The sequence below is a fragment of the Arvicola amphibius genome, chromosome 8 (assembly GCF_903992535.2).
Source record: "Arvicola amphibius chromosome 8, mArvAmp1.2, whole genome shotgun sequence".
Taxonomy (NCBI): Eukaryota; Metazoa; Chordata; class Mammalia; order Rodentia; family Cricetidae; genus Arvicola; species Arvicola amphibius.
Genome location: NC_052054.1, coordinates 22,140,191 through 22,159,704, shown reverse-complemented (window position 1 = coordinate 22,159,704; position 19,514 = coordinate 22,140,191). Strand labels below are relative to the sequence as shown.

The following is a 19,514-nucleotide window of genomic DNA, read 5'->3' as shown; positions in this document are numbered from 1 at the left end:
ACTCAGAAGTTTCCAGGGTTTGATGAGTTGTTCTTGTTTTGACATCTAGGGACTGATTCAAGGCTTAGGCAATGACTCCATCATAATGTTCATTATTTGGTAAACTGTGACTTCGCCCTGACCTTTGCCCATTTGCCCCTGACCGATGTGGACACTTGATCAGAGTGGAGGACAAAATGGCTGAGGCACAGCCAGCTGTGGCGGGTGAGCTGCACTTGATGGCTAGGTTTTTTAGAAGTCACATCACCTGCTAGTTAATTCTTTTCCAAAGCTGATAGGTATCACCTTATTCTAAGTTTTATTAAAATCTTAATTATTGTATTGCTTTTAGAGTTGTGAAAAACTTTACAATTCTATTCTGTTAACACCTAGCCAAAAGTAAAAATAAAAGAGTGTGCACAATTTGTCATTGAGGAAGTGCAGCACACTGAGTGTGTGCTGAAATGCCAACCTGCAAAAGCAGAGGTAGTTGATGTTTTATATGAATACTAGGAATAAAAATCCTAAGTGGATGGGCCTTTTCTCTTGTTGACCATTTCCAAAGAAGAGTCTCCAAACCTTGAAGAGTCTTGGGCACAGGATGTCACTGAGCCCTGCTGGTCCTATTCAGATTAATCTCTTGTAAATAAGGGAATGCAACTCAGTTGTGAGTCTTGAGAAGCTTGTTGCTGTGGGACTGATTAATTTAGCTTAAAGACTAATTCTATTCTAGAGAAGACTTTAGCGGTGACTTGAACGAATTGCTAGAACTTGTTAGCAAGTTTTCCCTACACACCAGACCTAAAAGCCAACCGCCTCCCACACAGACACACACACACAGACACACACACACACAAACACATGCCGAAATACTCAGCTTTCAGTCTTCTGTAGACAGTGATGATAAACGAGCACATCAGCTCAGTGATGACGATAGCAGTTGAGAGATAAGGGGGATTTTGCCTTCAAGAACTACTTGGTTGGAGACAGTTGGGAAGCAGAGATAAGTGCTGATGCCATCACTGTGACAAGCACCACTTGTTACGAGGAGCTGGGTGCTCACTGTTCCCCTGAAGTCTTCAGATAAGCCTGCAAGGTTGCTCAGTTGTCACCTATGATTTTCATTGAGAAGCACACCCTCCTCCCGGCACTTCCTCTTCCCTGCTTTGTGCTCTCTGTAGCAACATACAAAGCTGCTTCTCAGGATCCTTTCTGACTAGAGGAAAGTTGGAGGGCAGAACATTTTGCTTACCACTTTACCTGCTGGCCAAGCTAGTGCCTGGAATTCGGTAAATAGTGTTCGGTGGCATAAGTATGGATGGGTTCAGGGTAAGACACTGTAAAAGAATGACTTAAGTTCTGGGCAGTACAGTGATAGATTCGTTCACAGGGGTCAGCAAGGAGAAACACTCCCAAGTAGGCAGGGAGAATTGTTTCTATTATTTTTTGTTATTGTATGTGTAGATGCACCTGCCAGAATGCACGTGGCAGTCAAAGGACAGCTTTGTGGAGCTGGTTCTTTATGTGGGTTCCAGAATTGAACTCCAACGGATGGCCCTGCCTACTGAGTTTTAGTCTTGTTTGAGCATTGTCCCGAATTGGTTTCAAAGCTTTCTTGTTAGGTACTTTGTTAGTATTAAAAGCCTGAGTGTCTTCATTGCTGGTGCCATTTGTGCATGCTGGCTTGATGCACTGTAGAGAGATGTAGCATCTATAGCCTGCACTGTGACATCACATCACCTTGATGGAGAGCAGCCCTGCCCCCTGAGCGTGCTGTTTTTACGTGTTGACAAGGGCTTGCTTTAACATGCCTGTTTGATCTAGTTAGAGGGCAGAAAAAGAGTTCAGTGCTTTGTAAGTTGTGAGTTAGTAAGTTAGTTATGGTAAAATATGTAATATGCAAACACATACCTGTTGTGCAAATAAGAAATAGAACACAGAGCCAGGCAGTGGTGGCACACGCCAGTAATCCCAGCACTTGGGAGGCAGAGGCAGATGGATCTCAGTGAATTCGTGGCCAGCCTGGTCTACAAAGCAAGTTCCAGGACAGTCTGGTTGTTGTATCCCTATTCGTTTATTAACTACTCAGTCAGTTACACTAAGCATTATTCCCTTTTCTTTAAACCACTTAATATGATACCCCTTAACACAGCTTCCTTATTTTGAACCAACTAGGAGCACAACCCAAATCTGAAGGGAACATTTGCAACTCTTAGTTGGTGTCTTAGAGGTGACCTAAAGAAACCTTAGGTCCGACTTCAGCATCTAGAGTGTGTGCACCTGTGTGCTTGTGTCAGCGAGCAAGGTGCTGAGTGAATCCTGGGTGCCTACTGGCATGTGAGGAGTCATGCTCACAAGCTGCACGACTGGCTGGTGTTTCTGTGTCAGTGACCGGAGTTCAGTCCCCGGAACCCACATAAAGAGCCAGCTCCACAAAGCCATCCTTTGACTGCCACATGCATTCTGGCAGGTGCATCTACACATACAATAACAAAAAATAAAAAACAAAATTCTCAATGTCTATCATTCCTACAGCTTGAGAATCTAAAGTCTAATTTCCAACTCTGTCATTTTGGCTTTGGAGGGTATTTTGCAAATAGAATGTAATTTGACTTTATTTCACTCAGCATTAAAATCCTTTTAGGCTGTTGCATGGCTCCGTAGTATATTCCTTTTTATTGTTGTGCAGTGCTCCAAGGTACGGGTACGAAATGAACAGTTCATTTAGCCTTTTACCCATTGACGGGCATGTTGCTTGTTTCAAAGCATTCTTTTAAGGTGGTAACAATCAAATCTTCTGTTTTAATCAGTTCAGAGTATGACAGTATAGACCTTCATGTGTGGTTCAGCTGTTGAGACAGACAATCTCCTCATTTCTTATAGACAAGCTTCCAACTTGAATGTTGTTCATAATGGAGTGGTCCATCCATAGCCACGTTTTTAATTGGGTCATATCTATTATTTTAAAGTCCTTGAACTCATTAAAATGCACTGATTTAAACGAAAGATTATTGGTCTTCTGGAGGTTTCCAGGTCCTTCGTAGATTAAGCGGAACATCATAAACCTGTAGTTGAATTTTTGTCTTACTCTTTGGAGAGACAGAGACTTGCGTCCAAATCTCAGGGTTACCCCTTGCAGTTTTTGGACTGAGTGAAATCACTTAACTTTCTCTCAAGAGAGAATAAAAAAATAGCACCAGCCAGGTCTTACAAGTTTGCTGTGAAGAGCCTGTGAAATAACCTAGGCATGGAGAGAACCAAATAAAAATGACTGTATGACTATAACATGAATAAGAACATTGCCTTCAGTAATGCTGGGGGGAAATGACAGTTTTAGAATCAATTATTTCTTTTAACAAGTCTTTTGTGAGGGTTCCGGGAGGGGGGTAACTACTGAAAACATTGCTTTTAAGATCCAGTGTTGCGGACAGGACAGGGAGTATTTCTGTAGGCTGAGGTGGATAACCTGTGCGGAGAACACAATACCAATTAGCAGACCTGTGAAGAAACTGTTTAAATCAACAACGTCTGTGCAACCTGCCGTCTACTTCCTGTTAAGCAGACTCCCCTTTTTCACATGGCTCCCCCGTTGGTTTCCGTGGCCCTGCTCTCTGCTTCCCCTGGCTTGTCACCATCATTTTCTTGGCCTTGAGTGGAAGTTTCCCTGAGGATCCTCTCTCCACTGCTTTTTCCACGACTTCTTCCCTGGCGGTGTCCCGCTCTACCTCCTTCCTTGGAACCTACATCTGCGTCCCTCACCCGACATCCCACTGGCTGCACAACTTGGTTGAACTCAGTATTTCCAAGACTGGGGTCATTTTTCTTCCTAAGATGGATTCTTTTTTTTCAGCTCCCTCTTTCTAGCCACAGACCCGCTGTCTTCTCAGGCTTCCTGCCTGTAAACTTAGCACTGTCCCCAAGCATCCATCTTTGTCACCCCCCCACCCCTGAAACTAGTCCTGGTGGAGATTCTTCAATACCTTTTCTCCTTCCTCTCCTTTTATGTCTCCATCCCAGTTTTTAAATTAACATACCCCTGCCCATCTTCAGGTGTGTCATGTAAGTCTTCCACAGCTCTCTGCAGGTTCCCTGAGGACTCCAGTGTCCCAAGATGTCCCTCTTTGTCTGTGGAGTAAAAGTCATATTTCTATTACAGTGTAAAACCCCTATGCTTAGACCTGAAACTTAAAAAAATGAAAAAAACTTTGTCCTCAAATTCAAACAAAAAGAAGTACTAAAAGTGAACTTTTCAGTCCGCAGTATTTTGCTTTTTAAAGTAACTAATCTTCTTAGAAATGTCTCTTTCTATTTTCTGTCGTTTTTCTTTATTAGACCTGCTTATGGGTTCCTTTCAGTATATTTAATTATTTCTTGCAAGATTTGTTAGTCCTCTGATAGAAACATGATTTTTGTTTGACATATTTTCAAGCAGTACTGAATTTTTGGCTTGTTTCTAAGTGTGTGTGTGCACATGCACACATGCTTGCACATGCATGTGGTAGAGAGGCCAAAGGTTGATGTCATGTGTCTTTTTTTCTTTTCCTTTCCTGCTCTTTTTCTTTTTTAAAATTTTATTATTATTGTTGTTTTTTGAATACATGGTTTCTCTATAGCTTTGGAACCTGTCCTGGAACTAGCTCTTGTAGACCAGGCTGACCTCGAACTCACAGAGATCTGCCTGCCTCTGCCTCCCAAGTGCTGGGATCAGAGGTGTGTGCCACCACCGCCGGCTTCATGTGTCATTCTTAATTGTTCTCCATTTTGTTTTTGAGACAGGGTCTCTCCCATGAACCCAAGTCTCTCTAGACTGGCTAGTCAGTGAGACCCCAGGCTGTGCCCATCTAACTCCTCTCCAGTACTGGAGCTGAGCCGCAGATGGAGGCCACCATGCTAGCATTCATTTAGGTCCTGGGGATCCACGATCAGGCACTCATGATTGCACGGCAAGGACCTTACCCACTGAGCCACCCCTCCAGACCCTTAGAGAGCACTTTCCTTTGTCTAGGGAAGTCAGGGACCAGTTTTCCATGAGACATCAATGACAGTCTGTCTTCAGCCTAAGCAGAATCCCAAAGATGTCACTATCAGATAATTTGTGACTTTTTGCTGATATGTTCCCTCTGTTCTTATGTCTGATGCACAGCTCTCAGCACGCCATCCCCCTACCAAAGCAAATGATTGCACTCTGTTAGCCTCAAGTGTGTGCAGTTGACTTGTTTGGTGAGGTGAGACGTTTAAAGTAGGAAAGAAACACTTGTGGGATGGCGCAGGCTCTTCCGCGGAGGAGGAAGCAGGTGGTGGGAGGGACAACTGTGGAGCCAACAGGCGACCGAGGTCACCTGCAGTCTTTCCTCAGCCGGGCAAGTCCACTGAACTTAACACAATATGCTCTCGAATCTCATGCAGATGGCAATCAGAAGCTGTTTCCCTGTGAAGTCTGTGGGAGACGCTTTGCAGCAGATGTCCTGGTAAACATAAAGACGTTTTTTAGATGTGTCTCATTGGAGTCAAATGAACTGTCAAGTCAGGGACGAGGCAGTGGTGCCAAGATTAAAGACAGATGTGGAGAGGGCTGGGAGGAGAAGTACGTAACCTATGGCTGCCAGGCCTGGAGGACACTGAGTCAGGCTGATAATGCCCCGTTCAGAAGTGACCCTATTAACCGCGGTCTCCCTGAAAGCGTGCCAGATGGAATGGTCTTGGCACAGACCACTCTCTCTTGAGAGATTTTGGCTCTTCCACCTTTTCTTTAAGCATCAAAAATTCAAATTTCAAGGCCAAAACACCAGGGAAATTAGCTGGTCGAGAGGAATGAGCATTGAATTTCAGGCATCTGGAAACTTGGCTCGTAGCTGCAAATTTGCCAGATTTGTCACTAATTCTGACAAGTCCTCCAACCTTCCTGTTTTCTGCCTTGCCACGTACATGGAACGCTCTGATTTCAAGGGGGGGTTTATACCGTTTGGAAAAATAATGCATAGATACAAGCCTGCTCCAAGATCTAATTTTCCAGATATAAACTAACTACGTGTGTCAAGTTCCCAGGCTTTAAAACTGAAAAAAAAAGTTTGAATTATTTCAGACTTGAAGGGTGCGGGATGCAGGGGTGGGGGTTTCGGTTTCAAACAAATGGTAAACTGTAGTCATGTAAAGAGAGAGTCAAGAAAGATAAATTCTTATAAAGGATTCTTAAGATGATAATGTAATCATTTGGAGATTTTTTAGATGATGGGATACTATATTGAACTTGCATGATTTAGGGTTTGGACGAAAAGGAACCTCCTAAATGAGGTTGTAGGTTTTGTTTTTCTGGGAAATTTTCTGCCCTGCATAAATTGTGATTGAGCCCCTGAAGCTACCAGTGGAATAATACAGGCTGTTGTGGCCCAGTGTCTCCCAGTATCTTTCAGCTCACTGTTACCTGTGCCAGCTACACCAGGGAGGGGTTGAGACTTAAGGGGCTCCCTCAAGCTGGGGATCACTCAATGTCAAGAAGGCTTTACCTGCTCCTGAGTCTCACTCCTAAGCCTGTCTCTAGGCTGTCTCGATCACGTGATCTGATAACCTCTCCTGTAGTTTAACATGGAGGACTTGGAGGAGCACAGATCTTGGTAGAACTTGTATTTTGGGGATCTAGATGAAGTGACTTTGTAGGAGAGGACAGAGATTCGCGTGCTGTGCCCTACAGGCACTGTGACCAACCGCATTAGCTGACTTCCGGTTGCTGGGGCGCGAACCTCTGATCAAGAGCAATTAAAGGAAGAAAGGGTTTTCTTTGGCTTATAGCTCCGGACAGAGAAAGCCCATCCTGGCCACAAAAGCTTGGCCTGGTGGGGAATGCGTGGCAACAGGAGCCAGCTGATCACATATTACCTAAACAGAAGACAGACTAAATGAACAGGAAATAAGATGGCTCCTGGTAATAGACTTTGCCCAGCAAGGCTCCACCCCTAAAGGTTCTTCTATAGCATCCTCACACAGTGCCCCCAAATGGGCAACAAGTACTTGAGCCTATGAGGGACATTTCTTATTCAAACCACCATACCATAACTTTATGCAGGGATGTCAAGCAGTTCTGTGTTTTCCAGATTTCTCTTTAGAAATGTTGAGCATTTAACTACTGGCTGGAATAAAAGGCATGTAGCCTGATTTTTTTTTTTTTTTTAGAATTTGAGATATAAAATCAAATTTAAAGTAACACTCTCTAACTCCTGTGTTAACTTTCTTTCACTATAACAAGATACCTGAGACAGTCACATTATAAACAGAAAAGACAATTTTGTCCCCGTTTTAGATGTGTCATCTCGTGAGAAGTTAGCCCTAGGTTCTGGTCCTATGGTTGTAGTGGTAAAAACATAAAGGAGGCAAAACTTTTCCAAAACTCATAAGCAGGAAGCGAAAGAGAATTAGGAGAGGGGGCCCGAGAACCACAGTTCCTTGGAAGGACACACGCCCCTGATGGTTAAAACTCCTCCCAGGATGAACTCATCTGGTTTTGCCGTCCTGCGTTGAGACCAGGTCTCTCTGTGTAGCCCAGGGTACCTTGAACTCACAACCCTATTCCCTAGGCTTTACTAAAATAGAGGCCTGCATCTCCATTTCCAACTTAGATTTCACCTCTTAAAGGTCCACAAATATAGGAAATAAAGCGCCTTTGGCCTTTTCCTAAATACGGTATTGAGCTATGTCTGACATGGCTGAGGAGAGAGGATGGATTTCCTGTACCATGGTTTAGAGTTAGAGAAGGGACCAAATTCTACAGATGCTAGCCCATCACCATCCTGGAGGTTAAATATGTAGTCATGAAAACTTTGTGATCGTACATTTTCCAAAGCGAATCCCTACCCTTCCTTGTCTAGGAAAGACACGGACCAATATGTAAAAAACTATTCAACAAAAAACGCAAACCCTTCAATTCCTTGAAGCAAAGATTACAGGGAACTGACATTCCCACTGTGATTAAGCCTCCTCAGTCCAAGGTATGCCAATGATTTCTTTACTTCTCAATATAGAAAGTACATTTAAGCTGGTTTCTTGGCTCTCTGATTTCATTTTTTGCTTGATAAGGTAGTGTAATGGAATTTAAATATAATCCACCTTTACTGTTTTCTGTATAATCTTACTTAGATTTCCAAATAAATTTTAGATACTTTCCAGATGTAGTTAAAAGAATACTGTTTACATTTTCATCAGAGTGCCTGAAAGTCTAGAAAGTGGCCTGGGGAGAAAGTTACCTTTTCCCCACTCCGAGATAAGTTTTCACCGAACAGCTAAGGTTGGCCGTGAACTGACCATGTAGCCCAAATAGCTTTAAGTTCATGATCCTGCAGCCTCAGCTTCCCTAGTGCTGAGACTACAGGGGTGCACCCATACCAGTAAGAAAGTTACAGTTAGGACCAGCAAGTACCTGCCACCAAGCCTGGACACTGGAGCTCAGTCCCCAGGGAACCACATGGTAGAAGAACCGACTCCCAACAGCTCTCCTCTGATATGCCTCCATGTGTGCTGTGGTGTATACATATCCACACACAAAAATAGATCGATAAAAATGTGGTCTCCAAACAAAAACTTAAGAAAGTAACCTTTAATTTTGCATCTGTCTTTAAAGATTTCTAGTTTCTTTGTTTCTCTGATTTTTTTCTCTACAAAAAAAATTCCTTACATATTACACGACGCCATTTGCTATAAATCAAAGCCTAGTTATTAAAAAAAAAAAATCTGTCGGTTGATATGTAGCCAAGAGTAGTAGATGCTGGCTTGATTTTGTTTCTTACAGGTTCAACCCGTGAGGAAATCTAACTGGAGACAACAGCATGAGGACTTCATCAATGCAATTCGATCAGCAAAAGAATGCACTCTAGCCATTAAAGAGGGCAGGCCCCTTCCCCCTCCACCCCCTCCAACCATCAACCCAGGTGTGTGGATATTTGGCTTGCTTTTGGGGCCACGGTTGACTTTTTGCCATATTAAAACTCCAGTAATAATGATATCGAGGCAATTTTATCCATTATACAAGTCAATATACGCAGCACACATTATTACCCCTTTCTTCCAGTTCACAGAGCTTGCATGTTCCCTCCTGTCTGCCCCACCATGAGACGTCGTCACACCCAGTAGGGTCAGTACCTACCTAAAGGGCACACCATTTGCGCCGTGGCTGAGGAGCAAAAAGGTGTACACAGTACTACACTAGTTCTGTATTGTTGGCAACATACAGCTTCATGTTTGTGAGTGATCGTCTGACAAAGCTAACTGTCTGAAGTCATGTGATTTAAGTGGCTTCGCAGCTTTCTTTACTCTGAATGTTGTATTTTGAAAAGTTTCAAATCTATAAGAATAAGACAATAATCACTTACATGTATTCTGAAGTCCAAGGATTGGGGACTGTACTGCCTCTCTGTCTCTCTCGTCTTTCTGTCTGTCTCCTCTCTGTCTCTCTGTCTCTGTCTCTGTCTGTCTCTGTCTCTGTCTCTCTGTGTGTGTGTGTGCGTGTGTGTGTGTGTGCGTGTGTGAATGTGTATGTGTGTTATTGGATCAGGTAACACACACACACACACACACACACACACATGAAGATCAGAAGACAACTGTTAGGAGTTCTTTCTTTCTACTGTGTGGATCCAGGAGATCAACCTGGGTTGCCAGACTTGGTGGCAGGTAGGCCCCTTTACCCACTGAACGATCTCAATGGCCCTGGAAGAAGTCTCTAAAAAGTGAAGCTGTAGACAGATACTTTATCCTTGACATTATCAGCAAATCATCTCTTAAACAAAACACAGGTTCATGCTGTCCAAGTTATTTGAAGAATGTTTCTGAGGCTTTCGCCACACACCCACCCAGCCAGAATCCAATCAAGTTCCCAACACTGCTTTCTGTTGACTTTTCAGACGGTTTTCAATGTTCTGCGACACCTTTGTCTGATGATTTAACTTTCAGAATGTTGCCTGTTGTGGATTTGTTTTCCTGTTGTGTCATATTAATGTTTAACTTGTCTCTCTGTCTCATCTTTCAACAAGCTGGAGGTTAGCACTAGAGACTCAGTTAAGTTCATTCTAATCTCTTGTCAAATGTCTGATTAGCAAATAACTATTCTCCTGTTGTTTATTGCCTTTGGACTGTAGTGTATTTAGTTCAATCACAAAATTTTAAATTTTGAACTGCTTTCTTTGTTGTGGTTTTTTTTTTTTTTTTCATGTTATAGCCAAGAATATCACTGCTGAGTATAACGCTAACACTTATACCCTGTTTGGGGTTAAGGGTCTCATGTAGCTCAGAGTGGCCTCAAACTTGCTGTGTGGTCAAAGATGACCCTGAGTTCCTGGTCCTCCTTCTTCCACCTCCATCCCACATGCTGGGATGACAGGCAAGCACCATGCAACAACATGTTTCTTCTTCTAAAGTTCTAGGGTTTACTGGTAGGTGGTTGGTCTGTTTTGAGTTAGCATTTGTGTGTAATGCAAGGTAAGGCTTCAGTCTTACTCCTTTGTACAACAATAATCCGTTTCCTTATCTCTCTTGGTTGAAAAAAACCATCCATGAGGGTGATAGCAAGTGAATGTGGGAAACATACCTAACATACATCAGGGTTTTCAACCTGTGGGCTGCAACCCCTTTGGCAAACCTCTATCTCCAAAAATATTTACATTGTGATCCATAGCAGTAGCAAAATTACAGTTATGATGTAGGCACGAAAATAAATGTATGGTTGGGGATCATCACACCATGAGACACTGTATTAAAGGGTCACAGCACTAGCAAGGTTATCATGAAACCCAACACTTTGTACAATGAGCATACAACCATAACAAGTAAATAAATAATTTAAAAAGCTATTCTTCCCCTCTTAAACCATTATTGTTAATTTTATTAAAAGTTACTTAGGGCCCAGCAAAGTAACTCAGTGTGTAAAGGTGCTTGCCATTAATCTTGACAATCTTTGTTCCATCCCTTGGACTCAACTTGGTGAAAGGAGACTTTCACACATTCCTTATAGGTTGGAGGAGGGCCGCTTGTTGGTTCCCAGCTGCCCGGCTAGCTTAGACCCGAAATAATCACACAGAAACTGTATTAATTAAATCACTGCTTGACCCATTAGTTCTAGCTTCTTATTGGCTAACTCTTACATTAATTTAACCCATTTCCATTAATCTGTATATTGCCATGTGGCCATAACTTACCGGGTAAAGTTCCCAAGGTCTGTTTCAGGTGGCTCCATGACTTCTCTGACTCCATCTCCTTTCTCCCAGCATTCCGTTTAGTTTTACCCACCTAGTTCTGTTCCCCTATAGCTCTGCTATAGGCCCAAAGTAGTTCCTTTATTTATCAATGGTAATCACAGCATACGGAGGGAAATTCCACATCACCTATACATACACACACAAATAAGTAAATGTAATCTCAAAAAAATTTTAAAGTCAAGTAACTATACATGTGAAAGTTTCATCTCTCTATTCTGTGCTACTCATCTCTATCTGTCCTTATGCCAGTACAGCTCTATTTTGGTTACCATAGTAGTAAAATAATTTTTAAATCAAAAACTGTGAATGTCACAGATACAAAAAGCTTTTTTGGCCTTTTGGGCTCCTTTGACATTCCATATAAATTTTAGGATTTTTTTCCTTATTTCTACAAAAAAAATTATCACTTTAGGGGCTGGAGAGATGGATCATTTGATAAGAGTGCTTATTGTTCTCTCGGAGGCCCCAGGTTCAATATCCATCAACTGGTGACTCACAACCTTCTGTGCCTCCAAGTTGAGGAAACTACAGAACTTCTTCAGGCACCTGCCCTCACAGGGTGCACACACAGACCAGCAGGCTGTCTTAGGACATTCCTGTTGTTGTGATAAGACAACAAGGCCAAGGCAGTTTAAAGAAGAAAGAGTTTATTGGTGCTTACAGTTTCAGAGGGTTAGAGTCTGTTGCCATCAAGACAGGGAGCGGGGCAGCAGGGAGGCAAGCATGGCACTGGAACCATACCTGGAAGCGTGTATCTTGACCCACAAGCACAAGGCAGAGAGAGCTAATTGGGAATGGCATGGGCTTTTGAAACCCCAAAACCCACACCCAGTGACACACCTCCTTCTAACAAGGCCACACCTCCTCTGACAAGGTTACACCTCCTAACCCTTCCCAAACAGTCTCACCAGAAGGAAACCAAGCATTCAAATATTTGAACATATGGAGGCCATACTTATTCAAACCACCACACGAATACACACACACATGAAAAGCAAACAAACACGTTTTGAATGCCACTTTGAAATTCTAACAGGGATTTCACTGAACCCATAGATGACTTTGGGTAATATTATCATTTTAACAATATTGTTTTCCACTGCATGGGCACAAAAATGGCTTTGTATTTATGTTTTTTTCTATTTCTTTCACCAATGTTTTCTGCGCATAAGTCTTTTGCTTTCTCATTTAAATTTATTCATAAGTTTTTTATCCTTTTTATTTTATAGAAAATGGAATTCTTACCTTTATTTATTATTCATTGTTTGCATAGACAAAATGCAGCTTAGTTTTGGTAGGTATATCAACTACGTATCCTGTAACTGTTGAATTTATTCATTAGCTCTTACACTGCTTCTGTGGAATCATTAGCATTCTGTGTCCATTCCATCTGCAAGCAGATAATGCTACTCTCCCCTTATATTTGTATCTCTTTTATTTCCCTCTCATGCATACACTCTGCCTAGCACTTCCAAGGCTAGTTAGACACCGGGCCAAAAGCAGCTGTTCTCACCTTGTCTCTATTGGGTGCAGCACTGCCGGTAGGGTTTTGGTCACCCTGTAAAGCCAAAAATAATAGCATTCTTGGTAGGATTCTGATGTGCAAAATGAAAAGAATGAAACAAAGGCACAAAGTTGAATGAGGAGGATAAAAATATTTTTCAGGTTTTCATACAAGAATAGATGTGATGTCATGTGAAGATATATTGGAGGTTGCTACAGGAACCATTAAAAGCATTGTGGTATACCTAGAAAGAGTTCCATCGGGTATGAAATAGAGAGGTGGCGGCAGAAAATACACGAGATAAACACACGTGGCAAGATGCAGGTTGGACAAAAGCACAGAAATGGCCCTACTTCTCCAGATAAAGACGACACTGCCAAGCTGGGTAGTGCTCTTCAGAAGAAACACTTTACGGACAAAATCTAAAAGCCTGGGGAAAGATTCAAGCAATAATCATAGAACCAGAGTTATCTGCCAGCATTAGGCAAAGGAAACTTTCGTATCATAATAACTAATAGACTGAGCCACAGGAAAATGAGTAGAGCTACAGAAACATGAGCAGCGGTATCAACCAGTCTGGCCTCACTGCCATCAATACAGCCGTTATCAACCAGTCTGGCCTCACTGCCATCAAGAGCCAGCAGAGGATAGACAGGCAGAGCGGAATCCACACTTCCTTCAGCTACACAGGAACATTACATACAGGGCTGTAACAGCAGCTTCAGAACTCTTAACTGAAATCATACAGAATATATTCTCTGACCACAGTCAAATTAAATTAGAAATTAAAGAAAAATGTTATCTGGAAAATTTCCAAGTATTTAGAAATAGTCATTTCTAAACAGCCCTTGAATCTAAGAACAAATCTCATGTTGAATTAGAAAATACTTTAAGTGAATGATAATGAAAACATCAAAGTTATAGGGTCTTGGCCTATACACTGATAAAGTTTTGCTTTAAAAGTTAAAATATGAGCAAACTAATCCAAATTAAATAAAAGGAAAAACATAATAAATGTAATTTATTATAGAAAGAAAATATTTTAAAAGCATTTGGTCATCTTAAAAGAGCAAAACTGTTTGACAAAGTGTAACACTGTACATCTTAAAAACAAAGCAGAAAATCTCTCAGCAACTGGAAAATCGGAGGTAATTTCTCCCATAAAGGGAATCTTTGAAAAATCTCTATTTCTCATCACACTCAATGGTGACAAACTGAACACATTCCCACTTAGCTCAGGGGGGAAAAAGCAAGAATGTCCATCCTGTCCACTTCTGTTAAACATGCTGGAAATAGTACTCAGCACAAAAAGAGAAAATTTAATATATAATCATGTAATATACACACATGTAACATATGACATGAAGACTAAACTGCAGAAGTAAGGCTATCTGAATCACAAACTATAATCACTAAAGAGGAAATACAGAAAACTCTTGGAAGATGCTAGAATTAGAGAAAATTCAATACATTCTGGACTTCTGTGGTCTATGTAGAAGCAATTAAATATGAAATTAAAAACAACACTTATAATAACATAAACATGTTAAACACTAGGGATATAGTTGACAAAATTTGTGTAGAAGTGTAAAATAAAAAACAGTATACTCCTTCGAGGAATCAAAAAAGACAAAATTAATAGAAAGACCATTTTCATGGCTTAAGAGACTCAGTAGTGTGTTGTGATGTCAACTCTACCCACAATTCTCTATGGTTTCAATTTAATTCTAATAAAAGTAACTGCAACTTGTCTTTGCCAAGTAGGCGTTGACCAGCCAACTCTAAAAGCATGTGAAAACTGAAAGGATCTGGAATAGGCAAGCTAGCGGCGGAGCAGGACAGGGGGACACCCATAAAACAGAGGACTTATGCTCTCTTATTGTCAAGACTTGCTATAAACACAACATTTGTGGCAATGTGATGTTGGAAGGCCAGTTAAACAGAACATGAAATCTGCTGGAGAATCATCCCTAGGCATGCTTGGTTTTCTTTTAAAGTACGTTCTGGCTAAACTTGATATAAACTAAATTCATCTAAGAGAAAGGAAAGTCAGTTGATAAAATGCCACCGTAAGATTGGACTGCAGGCAAGTCTGTAGTGCATTTTTATTGTTGTATGTTTTTGTTTGAGACAGGATCTCACTATATAGCTTAGAAGCTTAAATGAGTCTTGGAACTCATTATGTAGACCAGGCTGGCCTCGAACCCCCATTGATCTGCCTGCCTCTGCCTCGTGAGTGCTGGGATTAAAGACTTGGGCTACTATGCCTGACTTGTAGTGCATTTTCTTAGTGATGAAAGTGGGTGGATCCAGTCCATTGTGGTGTGCCACCACTGAGCCTGTGGTTCTGCATTTGGTAAGAAAGCAGGCTGAATAAGGCATGAGCAGCAAGCCAATTAGCAGCACCTCTCCCTGGCCTCCGTGTAGGCTCCTGCTCCAGGTTCCTGCCCTGCTTGAGTTTTTACCAAGATTTAATGCTGAACATTGATGTGGAAGTGTAAGCAAAATAACCCCTTTCCTCCCTAATTTGCTGTTTGGCCATGGTGTGTCATCACAGCAATAATAAACGAGATGACAATTGGAGTGAAGAGTAGTTTTATCAGGAAACATTGCTGGGAAAACTGGATATCAATTTGAAAGGAATAAAATCTTATACTTTGTATAACAACTAATTCAAAATAGATCATTGACAGAAGTATAACAGGTATTAAAATTAGAGAAATAGTAAACAAAACTTGTCCAACAATGATGAACAAGGCTGAAAGAGCTTGGCCAAGTGGGAGGGGTGGCACACGCACACCTTGGCTGAGGCAGGAGGATTCCAAGTTAGAACCTGGGCTACAAAGTGAGAACCTATCTCAAAACAACCGCAGCAAAGGGTTTGGATAAAAACGGCTTTATCAAGATTAACAATAGTTTTATGAGACACTGTAAAAAGAATAGAAAGACAATTTAGAGACAGGTGGCATATACTTAGAATGCATCTGAGGATGGGCTCATGGTTTTTTGCTTTGTTTTGCTTGGGAGTGTTTTGTTTTTGCTTTTTCCACTTTTTTGAGAAGTTTTCTCTCTGTAGACAAGACTGTCCTTGAACTCAGAGATCTGCCTGTCTATCCTTGAGTGCTGGGATTAAAGGCGTGCACCACGTGGCCCAGCTGGCTCATGTTAAGACAATATAAACAATACTTACGATTCACCATAAAAGAACAAGCGATGTTATCACAAACTAAATGACAATCACATAAAAATGTACTTAACATTAATTTCACTGTGCAAATTAGGGCCACAAGAAAATGCTATCGCTTATTCTTCTAGTTTGCTTTACATTGCTGTGATAAATGTGACTACCAAAGGAAACCTGGGGAGGGGAGGACTCATTACATTGTGTAGGTTACAGTTCATCATGAAGGGAAGCCGGGGAGGGAGCTCATGCAGAAACCCTAGAGTACTGCTGCTTACTGGCTTGCTCCTGATGGCTCATACAATCCAGGACCACCCAGGGGTGGTATCACCCACAGTGGGCCAACCCATGTTAATCCCACATTAATCAAGAAAATACCCTGTAGACTTGCCTACAGGCCAATCTGACGGAGGCTTTTTCCCCTCTTCCCATATGACCCTGACTCCTATCAAGTTGACAAAAACAAACATAACTCAGCTCAATCAGCTCTTTGTCAACTTGACACACAAATACATTATTATTAAGACATAATCTTCCTTTCAATGTTTATTCTACGATCTCATGTTTATATCACAATATAAAGCATAATATAACTTTAAAAGTTCAAAGTCTTTTAAAATGTTCAAAGTCTCATAGCTATGGATTCCTGTAAAACCCAAAATAAGTTGCATACTTTATAATTCCAAGGCAGGGAGAGCCAGGGCAGAATTACCATCAGATCAAAGCAAAACAAAGTCTATCGTTGTAAAAAAAAAAAAAAATTCAGTGCCCAACATCTGAAACTCACTCATGATCTTTTGGGCTCCAAAAGGCTTGAATAGTTCCACTTGCCGAGCTCTGCGGTCCACAGCACACAGTGTGTACTTTGTAGGATAGACTGGCTCCACTCCACTCGGACCACTGTCCTCAGTGGTCATCTCCCAGACCTGGCATCTTCGATATGTTTGTGTCTCCATTGCAACTGAGGCTGTTCCTTCCCCAATAGCCTCTCCCGACTTCTCAGTGCCAAGTCTCAGCTTTTCTCCCTGAGACCTTCAACCCTGTAGTTTCCAGGGTGTCAGAATAAGTACCGTGTAGGAGATTCTTACACATTACCAAGTTTAATAGCCAGTTTAGGGTGCGGGTTTGGACCCCTCTGGACCCCAGCTTCTGTGTGCTGTCCCTGAGGAAATATTTTAGAGAAGATTTCACCTCAGTGATATTGGTCTCTTCCTAATCATGACTGATTTCGCAACCCTAATTAACCAGTATCAATTGTCCCAGCAAAGCAAAGGTTTCCCTTCAGTGGTATTGGTCTCGTGCTAATCACAGCTTATTCTTCCCTCCCGAGAGGACCAGGAGCCACAGAGTCCAAATTCAACCCTGCCACACCTATAGTCCCAATAGTCTTTGCTTCCCTCTGAATCTTTGTAAGCCAGGCCTCTGTAGTCTCCGTTTCTTGCAACTCATATCTTCCAAGCTACCACAGAACAGCCCTTGAAGCTTTTAGCCCTCAAGAGATTTTCTGGCTCAAAGTTCCAAACACTTCCACAGTCCTTTCCAAAACACCACCATTACATCTGTCACAGCAAAAAACACCCAGTCTCTTGTACCAATTTCTGTTCTAGTTTGCATTCTATTGCTGTGGGAAAAACATACCGACTAGGACCAGCGTAGGGATGATAGGGTTTATTTGGCTCGCATGGTCCAATCAGTGTGTCACTGTTGAAAGAAGTGAGGAAAGGAACTCAAGACAGGAATCTGGAGGCAGGAGCTGAATAAGACGCCACAAAGGGATGCTGGCTACTGGCTGGATCCTCAAGGCTCACTCAGCTTCCTTTCTTTTTATACAACCCAGGACCACATGTATAGAGGTGCCCACAGAGGACGGGGTCCTCCCACATCAATCACGACTTAAAACAAAATGACCCATATGCTTGCCTACAGGCCAACCTGATAATGGCACTCTCTCAGTTGAGGGTTCCTTTTCTCAGATCATTTGTGTCTAACTAGCACAACACTCACATGAACTAACTAGATTGAACCCTGACAATCGGTTAGAATGCGTAGCACCTGGAGGTCCCATGTGAATGAAAGGATAACATAGTGCAGTCACTTTCCCCTGTTTCCTGTCGTATGTTTAATCCGCACAGCAATCCTACTTTCAGACATTTATGCAAAGAGTTAAAATCTACACATAAAAGAGTCTTACAGTCACATTTATTGATATAATATAAACAGGAACAACTGAAAATGCCTGTCAACCAGCATGAAGGAAAGAAAATAAGCTGTGGAAAAGGTACAAATAAAATCTACTCACGAGCACTACTATAAACACAGCAAGATGGACCATCTATTACCAAAACTACAGTAAAACTTGTCTATAGCAATAGGGAAATCCATCAGGGACTTGACTGAGGCTCCATCAGTAAAGGGTGTCTGAAATGGGGCACGAGAAAAATGGCAGGGGGGTGAATGTTCTGTATTTTAATTAGAATGCTTACTTGAATGCATGCTTTTGTCAAGGCTTACAAAACATTGATTCATTTTACTACGTAAGTTACTCTTCCAGAAAGTTCCCTTGAAAAAGACTAAAAACAAGCCATGGTGTAATCACACAATAAATACCTCTTAAAACTCAAATCATTTGAACTACTATACCAGAACATAATCTTACTAATTGCTTTATTTTTTGCTCTATACTAATGAAAATGTAGCTGAAAATAATGCATCATCTTAATGTATTTAATGCAAAAAAATGTCTACCATGTAGCAAGAACTAGAGAATGAAACATTTCTTTGTATGTGCATGCGTGTTCATGTGGGTGTGCCAATGTGTGTGTGCCCATGGACATGCACATGGGTGTGGAAGCCAGAAAGTAAACTCAGTTGTGCTCGAGAACACCATCTACCTCCCTTAAGATAGCCTTCCATCAGCCAGAAGCTCACTTACTAGAGTAGACCTTCTGGGCAGTGAGCCCAAGGGATCCTGCTGTCTCCACACCTTCAGTGTTGGGGTTACTTTTTTTTTTGCAGTACTTTTATGTTGGTGGGTGGGGGAATCAAATTCAGTCCATTGTACCTACAAGGTAAGTGTTTTACATTCAAAGCCGTCCACATAGAACAACGCAAACCTCTTCTGAGAAGCAGCTTCATTTGAACACGAGAAACTGTGTGTTGATGGCTACCTTAGCTATATAATGACGTGAACCCGTGTCTGCGGTGCTCCATGAGTTTCTGTTTTTACCCAGCAGGCTCTAAAATGGCAGGATTGTTATTGCTCCAAATATGAATTCCCTTCACAGGTCTGTCTCATCACATGCTAGATTAATTTTCTTCCTCTCAGAGTTTTATGCTAAAATACAAATTTTATAATTAAATTCCTTACTATATGGACTTAACAATACTTCACAATAGTATATTTTCATTGCAATTTGGTTATTTTGCCTGTGCAGGGATTTTATATTAACCAGAATTCCTAGACATATGTACTAGAAAATTTATATGCACATACAAGGAGAGTTTTATATATAATATGGGCTAATATGCCTGAGTTTGCAAGCAATTTCTTTCCACTTGTCAGCATGAGTCCCCATTTTTATGACTCAGTTTTCATGACCTATATATGTTTATC

General features: G+C 41.5%; 1 protein-coding gene across 1 annotated transcript in view; it reads left to right on the top strand.

Moving 5' to 3' along the window:
• Positions 1-176: 176 nt before the first annotated feature.
• Positions 177-19,514, top strand: part of Zc2hc1b (zinc finger C2HC-type containing 1B) — a 40,874-nt gene continuing 21,536 nt past the window's right edge. The window contains exons 1-4 of the mRNA XM_038339359.2: positions 177-204; positions 5,386-5,447; positions 7,839-7,958; positions 8,756-8,894. Of these exons, the coding sequence (XP_038195287.2) occupies positions 177-204; positions 5,386-5,447; positions 7,839-7,958; positions 8,756-8,894 (349 nt within the window). The remainder of the gene's footprint in view (positions 205-5,385; positions 5,448-7,838; positions 7,959-8,755; positions 8,895-19,514) is intronic.